This window comes from Myotis daubentonii, chromosome X (genome assembly GCF_963259705.1).
Source record: "Myotis daubentonii chromosome X, mMyoDau2.1, whole genome shotgun sequence".
NCBI classification, from domain to species: domain Eukaryota; kingdom Metazoa; phylum Chordata; class Mammalia; order Chiroptera; family Vespertilionidae; genus Myotis; species Myotis daubentonii.
The window spans coordinates 89980181-89998477 of NC_081861.1; the positions used below are offsets into that span (position 1 = coordinate 89980181).

The 18297-nt window shown below is 42.3% G+C and overlaps 1 protein-coding gene across 1 annotated transcript in view; it reads left to right on the plus strand.

Annotated features, from left to right (window-relative positions):
* Nucleotides 1–18297, plus strand: part of TEX11 (testis expressed 11) — a 422533-nt gene that overhangs the window by 367809 nt on the left and 36427 nt on the right. Inside the window, exon 25 of the mRNA XM_059678680.1 lies at nucleotides 14562–14711. Within this exon, the coding sequence (XP_059534663.1) occupies nucleotides 14562–14711 (150 nt within the window). The remainder of the gene's footprint in view (nucleotides 1–14561; nucleotides 14712–18297) is intronic.

The following is an 18297-nucleotide window of genomic DNA, read 5'->3' on the forward strand; positions in this document are numbered from 1 at the left end:
TTTCTAGAGGTTCATCAGTCTTGTTTATCCTTCCAAAGAACCAGTTCTTGGTTTTATTAATCTTTTGTAATGTTCTTTTGGTCTCTATCTCATTTATTTCTGCTCTGATCTTTATTATCTCCTTCCTTCTGCTCACTCTGGGCTTTTCTTGTTGCTCTCTTTATAATTCTTTGAGTTGTAGAGTTAGATGATGTACTACCATTATTTCTTATTTTTGAGGTAGGCCTGTAGAGCTATAAACTTCCCTCTCACGACTGCTTTCATTGTGTCCCATAGATTTTGGATTGTTGTGTTTTTATTGTCATTAGTTTCTAGGATGTTTTTAGTTTCTTCTTTAATCTCTTTGTTAACCCAATCATTGTTTAATAGCATGCTATTCAGCTTCCAAATGTTGGAATTGTTTTTATTGTAGTTTATTTCTTATATTATGCTATTGTGCTCTGAGTAGATGCTTGATATGATTTCGATCTTCTCAAATTCGGAGAGACTTGGCTTCTGACCCATTTTTGAAAATGTCCCATGTGCACTTGAGAAGAACATATATTCTGTGGCTTTGAGTTGAAATGTTCTGAAGATGTCAATTAAGTCCATCTGATCTAGTGAGTCATTTAGGATTGCTGTTTCTTTGCTGATTTTTTGTCAATAGAATTTATCCCGTTATGTCAGTGGTGCATTAAAGTCCCCTACTATGATTGTATTATTGTCGATCTCTTCCTTGATATCTTCCAGGAGGTTTTTTTTGTTGTTGTTGTTGTTTTTTGGTTTTGTTTTGTTTTAATGTATTTGGGTGCTCCTGCATTGGATGCATATATGTTTATCAGGGTTATATTCTCTTGTTTTATCGATCCCTTTAGTATGGTGAAGTGGCCTTCCTTATCTCTTGTTATGGTCTTCAATTTGAGATCTATTTTGTCTGATATAAGTATTGCTACCCCAGCTCTTTTTTTTTCATTTCCATTTGCCTGAAAGATATTTTTCCATCCCTTTATTTCTGTCTGTGTGAGTCCCTTGTTCTGAGATGGATCTCTTGTAGACTGCAAATGTATGGGTCATGTTTTTTTATCCATTCAGCCACTCGATGTCTTTTGATTAGAGCATTTAGTCCATTTACATTTAAAGTTATTATTGAAAGGTACTTGTTTGTAGCCATTTTTTTTGTGCCTGTTTTCTTTCTTAGCTTTTTATTTCTTCTTTTTATACCAGTCCCTTTAGCATTTCTTGCATTTTTGGCTTGGTAGTGATAAACTCCCTTTGCCTTTTTTTGTCTGTGAAGCTCCTTATTTCCCCTTCAATTTTGAATGATAGCCTTGCTGGATAGAGTATTCTTGGATTCAGTCCCTTGCTTTGCATCACTTTGTAAATTTCCTTCAATTCCTTTCTGGCCTTATGTGTTTCTGTTGAGAAATCATTTGATAATCTAATGGGTGATCCCTTGTATGTAACTTTCTGTCTCTCTCTTGCAGCCTTTAAGATTCTCTCTTTGTCCTGAACATTTGCCATCATAATTATGGTGTGTCTTGGTGTGGGTCTTTTTGTGTTCATCTTGTTTGGGACACTCTCTGCCTGTGTGACTTTTTTCTTCCCCACATCAGGGAAGTTTTCTGACATTATTTCTTCAAATAGGTTTTCTCACCCTTGTTCCTCTTCCGTTTGTTCCAGTACCCCTATTATTCATGTGTTGCTTCATTTCATGTTGTCCCGTAGCTCCCTTAGGCTCTCCTATCTTTTAATTTTTTTTCTCCAATTGCAGTTCAGTTTGGGTGTGTTTTGCTTCCCTGTCTTCTAATTTGCTAATTCGATTCTCCACTTCTTGTAGTCTACTGTTGAAACTTTCCATGGTGCTTTTTATTGTATCGATATTACTCTTCATTCTTCTTGATTCTAACATAAGTTGTTGATTTTTTTCATCCATCCAGTTTATGAACTGTATGACCCGTCCTCTGAATTCTTTTTCTGACATATTGCATGTTTCTATTTCACTTAGGTGCTTTTCTGGCAATTCCTCCTTTTCTTTTCTTTGGGGGATTCTTTTTCTACCCATTTTTAATCTCACCAACAGATCTAGATGTCAGCTCATGCAGGGTCTGCTTCTTGGGTGGCTGTGTCTCCTTGGGCTGCGATTGCTCCTTGGGTGGTTGCGGCAGCAGCTGCTCCTCTGTTGGCAGAGGCTCCTCTAGTGGGTGCTGTTCATAGCCGTGGTGGCTACTCTGGCTGGTGGAGGAAGGCTGCTCGCACAGCTGCTGCTCCTTGGATGGGGGTGAGCTGATCATGAGGCTGCTGCTCCTCGGATGGGGGCAGGCTGCATGCGGCTGCTGCTCCTCGGACAGGGGCAGTTTGCTCATGTGGTTGTTGGTCCTTGGACCAGGGTGGGCTGTGCGTGGCTGCTGCTCCTCAGACGTGGGTGGTCTGCTTGTGAGGCTGCTGCTCCTTGAACAGGTGCAGGTTGCTTGCATGGCTGCTGCTCCTCAAATGGGGACTGGCTGCTCACGGAGCTGCTGCTCCTCAGATGGGGGCGGGTCGCTCGTGCGGCTGCTGCTCCTCGGACAGGAGCGGGCAGGTCATGTGGTTGCTGCTCCTTGGACGGGGGAGTGGGCAGCTCACACAGCTGCTGTTCCTTGGACAGGGGCAGGCCACGTGTGTCTGCTGCTCTCCGACCTGGGGCAGGCAGCTCGTGGGACTGATGCTCCTTCGGCAGGAGCAGGCTGCTCACGTGTCTGATACTCACATGATCACAGTGCCCTGGGCTAACATGTTGGGCCGGTCAGAGGGGAGCATGCTTCAGAACTCACAGGAGCCTCTGCTCAGGATGGCTGGAGACTCAGTGACTGTGGGACCACAGATGAGGTAGCAATTCCCTGGCAGGGGTGGCTTTAGAGTCCCAGGTGTTATCTGAGGGCACCTTGGGTGGAGGTGAGGCTGGGCTCCCAGTTACAGCAGCTCTCACCTTCAAAAAGGCAAGGCCTCTGAGGAAGAGCCAACCTCCTGGTACTGTTTGCAACTGTAGCAGAAGCTACCTCATTAGGCTAGCCTGCTTAGCCTGCTCCTGAAGGTCCTGCGGGATCTAACTGTGACACACACACACACACACACACACACACACACACACACACACCCCATACGACCATACACTTCTCTTTTTCTTCTTCACTCGCTCACGCTCTCTCCCTCACTGCTGCCCTCTTGCTGCCTCTATAGTTGGGTCTGGGATGTTATTGATCCATTCATGGATGTAGTTTCCTTTCCAGGTGTCTGGATATGCGGCTCTCTCTCTAGCACATTGGCTGGACAGGATTAAATTCACCTCAACAAGACACAACACAAAGGGAACAAAACACGAATGACCAGACCTCCTTTGCACAGTCACAGACACGTACTCACAACACCAATAACCCCAATATACATGACCACCTGAGAAAAGAGAATTAGGGGAGAGTAAAGAGAGCACAAATGATATTGAAGAGAGAAAAAAAGATGAGAGAGAAAAGAAAATGAAGAAAAAGGAGAATATATATATATATATATATATATATATATATATATATAGAGAGAGAGAGAGAGAGAGAGAGAGAGAGAGAACACCATGGAACAAACAGATAAACCAAAAAAATGCAAACACCAAACACCCAGCAAAGAGTGTGGGACTAGAGTCTGTAGAGGCTGAGCTTATATACAGAAAATAAGGTTAAGAATTGGATGAATATGGGGAGGACCTCAGTTCAGTATAGAGGAAATAGGGGATGAGGTGATAAGAAGAGAGAATGAGAAGAAAATACTACTACTAATAATAATAAATTTACAAAAAAATGATTTAAAAAAGGTATAAAAATAAAAATTGTGAATAAAATAAAATAGAATGATGGGAAAATAATGCAAAAAGAAATAGAAAATAAAGCACCATACAAAAAAAGGAAAATAAAGGGAAAAAAGATAACAAAATAATAATAAAATAAAATGAAAATGAAAAAGTGAAGTGTCGTTCCTTTGGCTGGCTTAAGATCCCAGTCTTCTGTACTGTTTGCAATTTCTCAGTTTCCTGCTGCTGGGACTGAAGGCCTCTCTTTAGGCCAGTCCCTGTGGACTCTCAGGGACTATTCAGATGTTTTTTTAATCTTGGTACCATTCAGGGTGTATTCTGAGTGTGGCTGTATTGGTTGCATGGAGACTGGAGGGAGGGGCTACCTCTTCAGGAGAAAATGGCTGCCCAGGTCCTGGGCTCAGGTATGATTCAGCGCCAGACTCACTGCCACTTCTCCTGGACCCTCTCCTCTCACCAGACTCCACAAATTCACACCTTCTCCTCCACCTCAGCCATGGGTAAGTGTCCATATCTGAAAGGTCCTATGAACTAGGTTCAGTGAAGAAAAGCACAGGACACAGAGAGGGGAAAGAGCTGCCCTTCTGTGAGCCCCTCTCCTGCCTGCACTGCACGATCTGGGCAGCCCTTCAGTCTAACCCCTCTGGGCTCAGTCTTTCCTGATTATATACCCAGATCTAGAATCCCCTGCCCCAGCAGTCCTGCAGACCTCCTTTGCACAGTCAGACACTGTGCCTGTCTCAAGACACGCAGCTTGGTGCTGTGCAGTTTCTCTCTGACCCTCTGGGCTCATAGGTCTGGCAGATCTCTCCTGCCCAGATCCTTGATTTTACCTTTCTCCAGGGGTCCTCTGCCCTTCCTGGCTGCAAATTTTCTCACCAGCTGAATCTCCTTCACCAATTTGGGGTGGATGTTATTCATTTCAGCTGCTCATTCTATCTGCTCCAGGACAAGGCTAGGGACACGTCCATCTACTCTGCCACCATTTTTTCCTCCCCCCAACAAAGTTTTAAATACATAATATAACATTGTTTACTATAGGTACAGTGTTGTACAACAGATCTCTATTTATTTATCTTGTTTAACTTTAATGTTCTGCTCATTGTTTAGCAACTCTCCATTTCTCCTTCCTCCAGCTTCTGGCAACCACCACTCCACTCTTTGATTCTGTGTATGTGATAGATCAAATTTTAGATACCTCATATCATGCAGATGGCTAATTTCACTTAGCATAATGTCTTCACAGTTCATCCATGTTGTCTCATGTTACAGAATTTTCCTTCTTTTAAAAGACTGACTAGTATTCTGTTATGTGTATATATCCCATTTTCTTTATCCAATCATCCATCAGTGGACATTTAGGTTGTTTTCATATCTCAGTTATGTGCTGCAATGAACATAGGGGTACATATATCTCATCGAGATTCTAACTTCAATTCTTTTAGATAAATACCATAAGTGGGATTGCTGGATCATATGGTTGTTCTATTTTCAATTTTTGTAGGAAGTACTATACTCTTTTCTATAGTGGCTATACCATTTTGCACTCCCACCAGTTTTTCCACCACCTCGCCAACTCTTGCTGTCTTTTGTTTGTTTGATAATAGCCATCCTGACAGGTTTTGATCTGCATTTATGTGATGATCAGTGATGTTGAGCACCTTTTCACCTATCTGTTAGCCATTTGTATAGAAATGTCTAAGTCTTTATCCCATGTACTATTGAGTTGTGATAGCCAACTCAATTGTGGCACTTTTCCCTCAGACCAATTATTTGCAAGACATTCATGTGGAGAGGATGCAAGTTCCATGTTCCAGGCTAATAGCAAGGCAGGTCAGGTGTCCAGGAAAAGAGAAAGGAGATTTAAAGGGAAGTAAGAAGTATACCAAGGATAAATGCTTATAATTATAAAACACTTCAAAGTTTTGTAACACAAGGGAATGCACAGCTTCTGAATCTGTTTTTCTGTCCCTTTTCAGAGTCTCCCTTTAAGAATATAACTTTTGGATGTTGTTAGGAACGTCCTTGTAATCATACTTTGTACATAAAGAGCCAAAGATAAAGTTAAAGCTGGAAGTCATCACAGTGATTAGATCTCTTTAAGCTATTTATTTTGTGATATTGTAAAACCTTTTTCTCAAAAACAAGAAGATGGAGAAAATCCTTTAGTTGTTTTTGTAAGCCATTGCAGGGAAGAATTTCATGTATCTCTAATGCTATAATTTTGACCTTGCTATAAAGTATTCACCAAGTGCTATTATTGAAAGTCTTAGTGGTTATGATAAACAGAGCAAACCTAAGAGCTTTAGAACCAAGCCCAGCATAGGTCCTCTACCAGCAGAAATTCAGTTTAGCTGGCAGGGCAGAGTATTGTCTATGGTTTTATATGCTACACTAGAGGCCCAGTGCACAAAATTTGTGCACTCAGGGGGGCCCTCAGCCCACCCTGCCCCCTCTCACAGTCCAGGAGCCCTCAAGGGATGTCCTACTGATGACTTAGGCCCACTACCCATGAGCCTAAGCCATCAGTAGGCCTCCCTCTGCAGGAGGCAACCTGGCTGATCAGACGAAGGCGCTGCCCCCATCATCCCGCTGCTGCTGCAACTGCCGGCCACCGCAGCCACCAAGGTATTTTCATGAACACAGACTCCAGTCCTTCACCACGAAAAAATGACAACTTTGTTTAGGCATTTTCAAGATGTCTCTTTCATAGGATATGATCTATCTTTCTTTCTTTCTTTCTTTCTTTCTTTCTTTCTTTCTTTCTTTCTTTCTTTCTTTCTTTCTTCTTTCTTTCTTTCTTTCTTTCTTTCTTTTCCTCACCTGAGGATATTTTTCCATTGATTTTTAGAGAGCGTGGAAGAGAGAGGGAAAGACAGAGAGAAACATCAATGTCAGAGGGACACTGCAATTGGTGCCTCCTGCATGAGCCCTGACCTGGGCCCCAGCTAGAGAGGAGCTTGCAACCTAGGTACATGCCCATGATCAGATTGAACCCAGCCCCTGTGGTCCACAAGATGAGGCTCTATCCACTGAGCCAAACTGGCTAGGACAGGATATGACATTTCTTAGCCCCTCCAGCAGAAGACCTTTTTTTTCCCTCCAGAAATGAGGTGGAAAAACTCTAGATCACCTTCTTGCATTCTTATTAGGAAAATTACCAAGAACACTGCAAGTAGCATACGGGGAGCTTAGCCAATGAGCGGTCAGAAAAGGTTTTTCCTCTGCAGCTCACGCACAGAGGTGGGACTGCTGGCGAGGGCCTACCCTCGGCTGCGAGTGGGCCCTCTCCCTCTCCCTCTCCCTCTCCCTCTCCCTCTCCCTCTCCCTCTCCCTCTCCCTCTCCCTCTCCCTCTCCCTCTCCCTCTCCCTTTCCTTCTCCCTCTCCCTTTCCCTCTGGTCCACTCTCTCTAAAAAGCAGTGAAAAATATCCTCTGGTGAGTATTAGAAAACAAAACAAAACACAGAATAACAGGCCCCCTCTTTGGAGATGCTGAATATGTAGGCCTGAAAGAGAGAATTCTTGGCTCTATGAAGATCCCTACATGAAATTTATTAACAATATTTGGAAAATTAGCATAAGCCACACCAATGATTCAAGTTTGTGCTTTTCTGTGTTCCAGGGAAGAATCAAATGATCTTTTGTTTTATTGTGTCAAAACAAAATTTTGCATGTGTTAAATACATAATTCTTAATCAAATACATAATAGCAGATGCAAAAGTTCTCTTTAACTCAGTGAAGGGACTGGCAGGATGATAATGCTATTCAAAGGAGATTGCCAAAGATGAAAGCCTGAAGTAAAACTGCTAAATTAGATACAATCTGGCTAATGGCCTATAGGACAATAAAACCATCACTTTTTGAATTGGTTTGTCTTCTCGACAGAAATTAGTTACATCTTTAAAAGCCTAAAAATTCTTTTCATCTTCTCACTTTGCTGATCATTATATGTAACTTTTCAGGGCTTTAAAACGTCAAAATATATGGAACTTATTTAATTGTAAATAGTGTGTCAGAGTTATGTGTTTCATAGAAAAGGAAATGATCATTCTGTGGGCCCCCAATGTCCCAATTACACTAAAAGGACTTGCTGTCAACATTTTACTCTGGGCTGGTGCTCTGCCACGAAGGCTGCCAGCAGGCCCACCCTTTCCTCTCATGGCCTGCGATTGGTCTTGGAGGCTGCAGGCGATTGGTCTTGGAGGCTGCAGGCATCTGCCCTTTCCTCTCAGGGCCTGAGACAGCCTGGGAGGCTGTGGGCAGGGGCAGGCCCGCCCTTTCCTCTCAGGGCCTGTGATTGGCCACAGAGGCTGCAGGCAGGCTTGCCCTTTCCTCTCCCAACCTGCGCTCAGCTGCAGAGGCTACAGGTCCCCCCCTCCCCATCCCTGTCCATATCTGCTCCAGCGGGCCTGCTCGAGCCATGGCGCGGCAGCTCAGGCTGGCCCCCATGTCCCTGTCTGTGTCTGCTCCACCTCTGGGGAAATGACCCAAGCTGCTGCACAGGGGCTAGGCCTGCCCCCCTCCCCCCCGCCCTCCTCCGTCTCTGTTTCTGTCTCTGCTCAGGGAGGGCCTCACCTGCGCACACAACCTCCTCCTGTCTGGTCGTGTCTGTTACGGCGTCCCAGCCTAATTTGCATAATATATATATTTATGTTATGGTCTCCTCATATGGTAACTCTATCTTTAGTCATTTGAGAAACTGCTAAACTGTTTTCCAAAGTATCTTCACCATTTTGTATTGTCACCAGTAGTGTCTGATGCTTATGATTTCTCTACCTTCATGTCAACACTTGTATTATCCAATTATTTTTTTAATTCTGGCTGTCTTAGTGAGTGTATAGTGATATCCCATTGTGGTTTTGATTGCCTTATGACCTAGTTTCCTGACAACTAATGGTGTTGAGCATCTTTTCATATGGTTATTGGCCATTCGTGTATCTTCTTTGGAGAAATGTCTATTCAGACCCTTTTCCAAATTTTTACAAAATATACTAGTATACTTTTATTGATTTCAGAGAAGAAGGGAGAGAGAGATAGAAACATCAATAATGAGAGCATCATTGATTGGCTGCCTCCTGCACAACCTCCTCTGGGGATCAAGCCTGCAACCCAGGCATGTGCACTGACTGGGATTCAAACCATGACCTCTTGGTTCATAGGCCAACCACTGAGCCATGCCAGCTGGGCCCTTTTCCCAATTTTTAATTGGGTTATTGTCATCTTATTATTAAGTCATATGAGTCCTTATTATATTCTAGATACAAGTTTTCTGATCAGACATAGGACTTGCAAGTATTTTCTCCCATTCTTTGGGTTGTCTTTTCCCTTTCTTGACAGCATCCTTTGAAGCACAATTTTTTAACTTCAATTAAGTCCCATTTATTTTTCTTTAGTTGCTCATGATTTTGGTATTATATCTAAGAATAAAGTGCCAAATCCAAAGTCATGAGTGTTTACTCCTGTGTTTTCTTCTGAAGAGTTTTATAGTTTTTGCTCTCACATTTAGATCTTTAATCCATTTTGGGTTAATTTTTATATGTGGTTTGAGGTAAGGGTCCAAGCTTCATTCTTTTCCATGTGGCTATCCAGTTGTCCCAGAACCACTTATTTTAAAATAAAACAAAACACAAAACTATTATTTCCCCGTCACATGGGTTTTTGCCTCCTTGTGGAAAATTAGTTGACCATAGACTCATGGTTTTATTTCTGGAGTGTCAATTCTATACCACTGATCTATATGTTTGTCCTTTTACCAGTATCACCATGTCTTGATTATAATTGCTTTGTATTAAGTTTTGAAATCAGGAGTGTTAATTCTCCAAATTTGCTCTTCCTTTTCAAGGTTGTTTTGGCTATTCTGGGACCCTTAAATTTCCATGTGAATTTTAGGATCAGCCTGTCATTTTCTGAAAAAAGAAAAAAAGCTAGATTATTTTGGAAAGTAGTGCCATTTTAACAATGTTAAGTCTCCAGTCCTTAAGTGAGGAATATTTTCCCATGTATTTACATCTTTTAAATTGCAATGTACAAGTCTTGCACTTCTTTTATTTAATTTATTCTCTTTGATTCTATTGTCAATGGAATTGTTTTCTTAATCTTATTTTCCATTTGTTTATTGCTATTGTATAGGAATAGGATTGATTTTTATATTCTAGTCTTGTTAAACTTGTTCATTAGTCTTATTGGTATTTTACTGGATTCCCTAGGGATCTATTTACAAGATCGCATTGTGTATAAATAGAGATGGTTTCGGTACTTCTTTTCCAGTCTTGGTGTCTTTTGTTTCTTTTTCTTGCCTAATTTCTTTAGCTAGAACTTCTAGAACAATGTTTAATAGCAGTGGTAAAAGTAGGCATCCTTGTCTTGTTCTTAATCTTAAAGAGAAAGAATCTAGTATTTCACCATTAAGTATATTGTTAGCTGTGTGTTTTTCAAGTGCCCTTTATCATGTTGAGGACGTTCTCTTCTATTCCTGGTTTGTCCATTGTTTTTATCAGGAAACGGTGTTGGATTTTTTCAAATGCTTTTCTGACTATTGAGATCATCATTTCGTTTCTTGATATGATGTATTACATTAATTGGTTTGCACTTATTAAAGCAAAGTGAAATAAAATGAGGTATACTTGTGGAGTGATAAAGAAGAAATAAAACTATCTCTATTTTCATGCAGATGACATGATTGTATGTAGACAATTCCAAAGAATCTACAAGAAGTTAGTGGAACTAATAAATGATTTTAGCAAGTAATAGGATACAAGGTCACCATTCAAAGTTGATTATATATCTGTGTACTAGCAATGAAGTTCAAGAACAGAAAATAACAATCAATAGAGATAAAAGTCAAAAGAGTTGTTAACTCTGGTAAGGTGGTATTGACTGGAAAGGAAGGTGAGTTTTGGAAGTATCCTATCTAATAATAGAGAAACATGGTAATTAACCGTAACTTCACTGCACTTCCCATTGGCTAATCAGTGAGATATGCAAATTAACTGCCAACCAAGATGGCGGCCGGCAGCCAGGAAGCTGAAGCGAACAGGAGGCTTGCTTGCTCCAGTGATGGAGGAAGCCAAGGTTCCCCGCCTGCCACTGCTGGCCTCTGAGCTGCAGTCTAAGAAACAATGTTGCAATTATAGAAGGTAAATAAACCCCAGAAACCTGCTTTCAGCCGTCAGAGCTGGAGCGAGCAGGACTGCAACAGTGTTACAATTATAGAGCCCAAACAAACCCAGAGACCTGCTTTCAGCAGCCGAGGTCTCAGAGCTGGAGCCAAGCCTCAGAGCTAAAGCTGGCTCTCAGCTCCAGTGACAGCCATAGAAGGTAAATAAATCCCAGAATTAAAAAAAAGAAAAAAGAAAAAAAGGAGAGGTTGGGAGCTTCAGTCACCCGCCAGCCTGAAAACGGCCCTCAGCCCCTCACCCAGACTGGCCAGGCACCCCAGTGGGGACCCCCACCCTGAAGGGGGTGTGACCAGCTGCAAACAGCCATCATACCCTCATCCAGGCTGGACAGGCACCCAAGCGGTACCCCTACCCTCATCCGGGACAACCTTCAGGGCAAACCAGCCGGCCCCCATCCGTGAACCAGGCCTCTATCCTATATAGTAAAAGGGTAATATGCAAACTGACCCTAACAGCAGAAGGACTTGGAATGACTGGTCACTATGACACACACTGACCACCAGGGGGAAGATGATCAATGCAGGAGCTGCCCTCTGGTGGTCAGGGTGCTCTCACATGGGAGGAGCTCTGTTCAGCCACAAGCCAGGCTGATGGCTACCAGTACAGCGGTGGTGGTGGGAGCCTCTCCTGCCTCCTCAGCAGCACTAAGGATGTCCAACTGAAGCTTAGGTCTACTCCCTGCTGGTAAGTGGGCATCCCCCGAGGGCTGCCGGGCTGCCAGAGGGATGTCTGATTGCCATCTTAGGCCCAATCCCCTGGGGAGCAGGCCTAAACCAGCAGGTGGTCATCCCCTGGGCGGTACCAGACTGCGAGAGGGCACAGGCCGGGCTGAGGGACCCCCCCCCCCCCGAGTGCACAAATTTTTGTGCACCGGGCCTCTAGTCTATTTATATAAAAACCCTGGGTGCAATGTCACGACCCAGGCTCGACCAACCTGAAGGAAGTCAGTCCTGCAGGGGTTGTCTTGGCAACGGCTGTGCCCTCCCCGAGCTGTTTCCCGGAGCTGTTTCCAGTAAGGGTGAGGTTTGAGGCAGGAACCGGCCCTCGGAGAGTGGACCCATTGAGTCCTGGGTCCTCTTAGCAACAGCTGCGCCCTCCCCGAGCTGTTTCAAGTAAGGGCGAGGTTTGAGGCAGGAACCGGCCCATGGAGCATGGAGGCATATCTTTATAAAGTTTTAATACATTATATTAGAGGTTGTGGTGGTAGTTTTACCCACAGCATCTATAGGAATTGCTACAAATTTACTTCTCAGTAGAAGCACCTTTCATTTCCAATATAAATTACCAATTCCATTAAATGAAACTTCAATTTCTAGACTCGCTATAAACAGTGAAGTTGCTAAAACTATTAAAAAGGCCCAACTTCTCATTATTGATGAATGCACCATGGCATCCAGTCATGCTATAAATGCCATAGACAGATTATTAAGAGAACTTATGAATTTGAATGTTGTATTTGGTGGGAAAGTTCTCCTTCTTGGAGGGAATTTTAGACAATGTCTCAGTATCGTACCACATGCTATGAGATTGCCATAGTACAAACAAGTTTAAAGTACTGCAATGTTTCAGAAAGTTGTCTCTTATAACAAATATGAGATCAGAGGATTCTGCTTATAGTGGGTGGTTAGTAAAATTTGGAGATGGCAAACTTGATAGCAGTTTTCATGTAGGAATGGATATTATTGAAATCCCCTGTGAAATGATTTGTAATGGATCTATTATTGAAGCTACCTTTGGAAATACTATATCTATAGATAATATTAAAAATATATCTAAACCTGCAATTCTTTGTCCAAAAAATGAGCATGTTCAAAAATTAAATGAAGAAATTTTGGATATACTTGATGGAGATTTTCACACATATTTGAGTGATGATTCCATTGATTCCACAGATGATGCTGAAAAGGAAAATTTTCCCATCGAATTTCTTAATAGTATTACTCCTTCAGGAATGCCGTATCATGAATTCAAATTGAAAGTGGGTGCAATCATCACGCTATTGAGAAATCTCAATAGTAAATGGGGTCTTTGTAATGGTACTAGATTTATTATCAAAAAATTGTGACCTAACATAATCGAAGCTGAAGTATTAACAGGATCTGTGGAAGGAGAGGTTGTTCTGATTCCAAGAATTGATTTGTCCCCATCTCACACTACTCTCCCATTTAAATTAATTTGAAGACAATTTCCCCATGATGCCAGTATTTGCGATGACTATTAATAAATCACAAGGACAAACTGTAGACAGAGTAGGAATATTCCTACCTGAACCCGTTTTCACACATGGTCAGTTATATGTTGCTTTCTCTTGAGTTTGAAGAGCATGTGATGTTAAAGTTAATGTTCTAAATACTTCATCACAAGGAAAATTAGTCAAGCACTCTGAAAGTGTTTTCACTCTTAATGTGGTGTACAGGGAGATATTAGAATAAGTTTAATCACTTTATCAGTCATTGTTTGCATCACTGTTGTTTTTATATCATGTTTTTGTTGTTTTTATATCATGTTTTTGTCATTTTTATATCATGCCTCTGTTGTTGTTATATCCTTTTGTTACTGTTTATTTATTAATACATTTATATATTATTTTCATATACATTTTACTAATTTCCTTTCATCTCTCACACTTCTATTATAGAGAAAGGGCAAATAGCAATATTAAAATATTTCCGCTAATTAATTCCCTTTTAATGTGCATGAATTTTGTGCACCAGGCTACTAGTTCTATATGATAGTGGTTATATGGATTTAAACATATATAAAAATTCATCAAGCTGTTTAAGATTGATGCACCTCATTCAGTTTATTCTATGTATGCTATACCTCAACACTCTTTAAAAGTTTGGTTTAACAGGCTGAATGAAAACTGTCTCCTGATACAAGATTATTCCCATGGTGATACCCAAAAAATATTGTTGACTGACTAAATCAGTGATGGTGAACCTTTTGAGCTCGGCGTGTCAGCATTTTGAAAAACCCTAACTTAACTCTGGTGCCATGTCACATATAGAAATTTTTTTTATATTTGCAACCATAGTAAAACAAAGATGTATATTTTTGATATTTATTTTATATATTTAAATGACATTTAACAAAGAAAAATCAACCAAAAAAATGCGTTCACATGTCACCTCTGATACACATGTCATAGGTTCACCATCACTGGACTAAATGGAACAATTTGGAAACTTTCCTTTGCTTAAAATAAAACCACAGTTAGTTTATACAACACTGTATCGTCTGGTTAATTCAGTCATTAAAATGAAACAGGTAAACACTGAATTTGAATTAGATAGCAGCAGGCCTTTTTTTAGGCTATTTAAGGAACATCATGGCAATAATTTTAGGAAACAGAGGCAATGCTAGTGATTGCAATACAGAGTGCTGAAAGTATTGGTGAGTTTATAGATTTAAAAATGTAAAAAATATGTTCACAGAAGCTGGGATAACCTTCAAATTGTAAGTAAAATTAAATTTTCTCAACAAGAAAATCTCCCCAGAAGAGAGATTAGGAGAGAATATTAAAATGTAATCACAGAAAATGTTGTATTTTTGCTTCTTTTTTAGGGGATTTCTCCAATGATCCATGTGAGACATTGCTTCTGCTATATGAGTTTGAAGTTAAAGCCAAAATGAATGACCCGTTACTGGACAGCTTCCTGGAATCAGTGTGGGAATTGCCTCATTTAGACAGTAAAACATTAGAAATAATTGCAAGTAAGAGCTATATTTATTAGAAGGCTAGTACCCATTTAAATTGTACTATTTTTTATTGCTTTTCTCTGTTCTCTCTACATTTCCTCATAGCACTTTGGTTTGCCTTCTCCAATGGCATTCTTGAACCATTTTGTATTATAATCATTTATGCATTTATCTTTTTCTTTATATAAGACTAGTAGCCCGATAAACGAAATTCATGCACTGTGGTAGGGGGGGAAAGGGGCCCCTCAGTCTGGTCTTCACCCTCTCCAATCTGAGACCCCTCAGGGAATGTCCAACTACCTGTTTGTGCCCACACTTTTAACAGATAACAGCTCCATTGTTGTTTCTCTCTTATGCTTAAAACCATTGGAATTAGTAGGTATTCCAAGTGTGTATACATTTTGGGGGGACACCCTGTACATCTCTAGTCAGTGGTGAAAGAAACCAATAGCAGATTTGGAACCCCCAGACAGGGAACCTCGCTCACTCCCCACATGTCTCCCCACTTCACTTTCCACCTTCATAGGCAGCAGGAGAATCAACGTTTTCTCTCATCAATTCAGAAAAGCACATCCTGTCACCTGCTGCCCGGCAGGAGTGCGCTAGGCCCCAAGCAAGCGAGGCTCAGTCAGGGCAACCTTCGTTCATGGGTGCTGGCATCCAAACTGCACATTCCTTCTCTACAGTTGCCCCGACTATCCTACTATTTCACTGAGAGGACGGAATTCCTCTCTACCTCTGGGTTCTTTTTTTAAATATATTTTTTATTGATTAAGATATTACATATGTGTCCTTATCCCCACGTTACCCCCCCCCCCCGCTCATGCCCTCACCCCCCCACCCCCGTTGTCCGTGTCCATTGGTTAGGCCTATATGCTTGCATATAAGTCCTTTGGTTGATCTTTCCCCCTTACCCCCACCCTCCCCTACCTTCCCTCCAAGGCCCAACAGTAAATCAATGCCTCTCCGTCTCTGGATCAGTCCTTGTTCATCAGTTTATGTTGTTCATTATATTCCACAAATGAGTGAGATCATGTGGTATTTATCCTTCTCTGACTGGCTTATTTCACTTAGCATAATGCTCTCCAGTTCCATCCATGCTTTGGCAAATGGTAAGAGATCCATTTTCTTCTTCCTCTTCTTAAAGAATACCTTTCAGCATTTCATATAATGCAGGTTTGGTGGTGATGAACTCCTTTAGCTTTTTCTTATCTGTGAAGCTCTTTATCTGACCTTCTATTCTGAATGATAGCTTTGCTGGATAAAGAAAGGTACCTAGTACCAATTAATGTAATACATTAATAAATGGAGGTACCAGATCGCGGACGGCAACCAAGGCTTGGTTGATCTTGGTTGTAGGTTCTTGCTATTCATCACTTTGAATATTTCTTGCCACTCTCTTCTGGCCTGCATGGTTTCTTTTGAGAAATCAGCTGACAGTCATATGGGTATTCCCTTGTAGGTAACTGACTGTTTTTCTCTTGCTGCTTTTAAGATTCTCTCTTTGTCTTTTGCTCTTGGCATTTTAATTATGATGTGTCTTGGTGTGGTCCTCTTTGGATTCCTTCTGTTTGGGGTTCTCTGTGCTTCCTGGACTTGTAAGTCTATTTCTTTCACCAGGTAGGGGAAGTTTTCTGTCATTATTTCTTCAAATAGGTTTTCAATATCTTGCTCTCTCTCATCTTCTGGTACCCCTATAATTCTGATGTTGGTATGCTTGAAGTTGTCCCAGAGGCTCCTTACACTATCTTCATATTTTTGGATTCTTTTTTCTTTTTTCTTTTTCGGTTGGGTATTTTTTGTTTCTTTGTATTTCAAATCTTTGACTTGATTCTTGCAATCCTCTAGTCTGCTGTTGTATCTCTGTATATTATTCTTTATTTCAGTCAGTGTATGCTTAATTTCTAGTTGGTCTTTTTTCATATCCTCCAGGGTTTCACTAAATTTATCGGCGGTTTCCATAAAATTCTTGAAAAACCTTATAAACGTGGTTTAGAACTCTATATCCAGTAGTTTGCTTTCCTCCATTTCTGTAATTTGTGACCTGTTTCTTTGTCTCCATATTTTTTATGCTTCCCTGTGTTGGTAGAGTGGTTTTGTGTGCTAGGTGTCCTGTAGGGCCCAGTGGCTCAGCCTCCCCAGTTACCTGAGGTGGGCACCCTTGGTGCACCCCCTTGTGGGCTTTGTGCACAGTCTTGTTGTAGTTATGCCTTGATTGTTGTAGGATCACTGGGAGGAATTGACCTCCAGGCCAATTGGCAGTGAGAATCAGGTGTGTCTGCAGTGGGAGAACTTCTGTGCTGAAGACACCCTTCTGGGGCAAGACTTGCTTCAGTGGGGCTTTGGTGCTCACTGAGTCTGCCCCCTGAGTGTGTCCCTTATGGATCTGAGGAGTTGTAATATGGATGGTCCCATTCTGGCCACTGGGTACACTGGCTCTTGGATCTAAGGAGGTGCTAATTTAGCCTCTGCCTGAGGTTACCCAGCAGGAGCTACGAAGAGAACTGCAGATTCCTCTTCCTTTTTTGGGGTTTGGAGGTGCCCAGATGAGGCCCACCTGTGAAGCAATGCAAGCTGCTGTGTGGCCTTGGCCTTCTCTTGGAAGTTCTGGGTCTGTCTGGCCCAGCTACAATTTGTTAGGTTATTTTCAGGTTGCAAAGGGCCAGGGCATTCATATGCAAAAGCCTCTGCGGCAGCCTGGTTGGGGCGAGGTCTCAGGGAAACAAAGGGCAGAGCAAGCAGCTATGGGTGATCCTCAGCCCTGCCCTAAGGGGCCCCGAGTCTCAGTGTCCCTGTAATTGCTGCAAGCACCTCTGAGGGAAAGCTGCCCTCAAGTTCCGAGTTCTGCCCGCTTCCAGACAGTCCAGTTTCTCCCCATATGAGTCCTGGGTCCCTAGAGACTTCCCAGAACCAGAGTTCAGAGCAGTCGGGAGCTTGTTACTCCCTCCCGATTCAAAAAGACAGCCACGTCCTCAGGTGCCAGCCCCTTTCCGTGCACGCTTGAGCCTCCATACCTGTGCACTTTACTTCCGCAGCTCCTCTGGGTCTCAGTGTGCTTTTCTCTTTCCTTCTAATTATAGAATTTCCATTCAGCCCGCCTTCCTGTAGTTCTGGATGATGTCCATTTTATCTTTTTGTTGTATTTTTGAAGTTGTTGTGGGAGGCAGCAATTTCCAGTGTTTACCTATGCCACCATCTTGGTTTCTCCCGCCTCTGGGTTCTTGATCTTGAACACTGACCGAAGGCACCTCAGCAAGGGCTGCCCGTGCCCACCGGGTGTGTCTGTCTGCACCTGCTCCTGCCTCAGCACCTGCATTTACCCCTAGAGGTGATCTCGTAGCTACAGTGGCCTCCGTGGGAACAGGGCATCACCACTCTGCCCTCTCACTGTCATCTCACAGGCTCCCACTCTCAGCACCCAGAACACCCAGACACTCTCCAAAGGACGTAAGCGCATCAGAGGGGATGTGTGCACATCTTGTGGGGGTGTTAGGCATGCCGGGTAGATGGAAGTGCGGTGGAGAGGTGGGGGGAACTTGTGCACGCCTTGGTTTGCAACTGTTGCAGGCACGGGAGGGTGACGTGTGCTGGGGGATGTTCG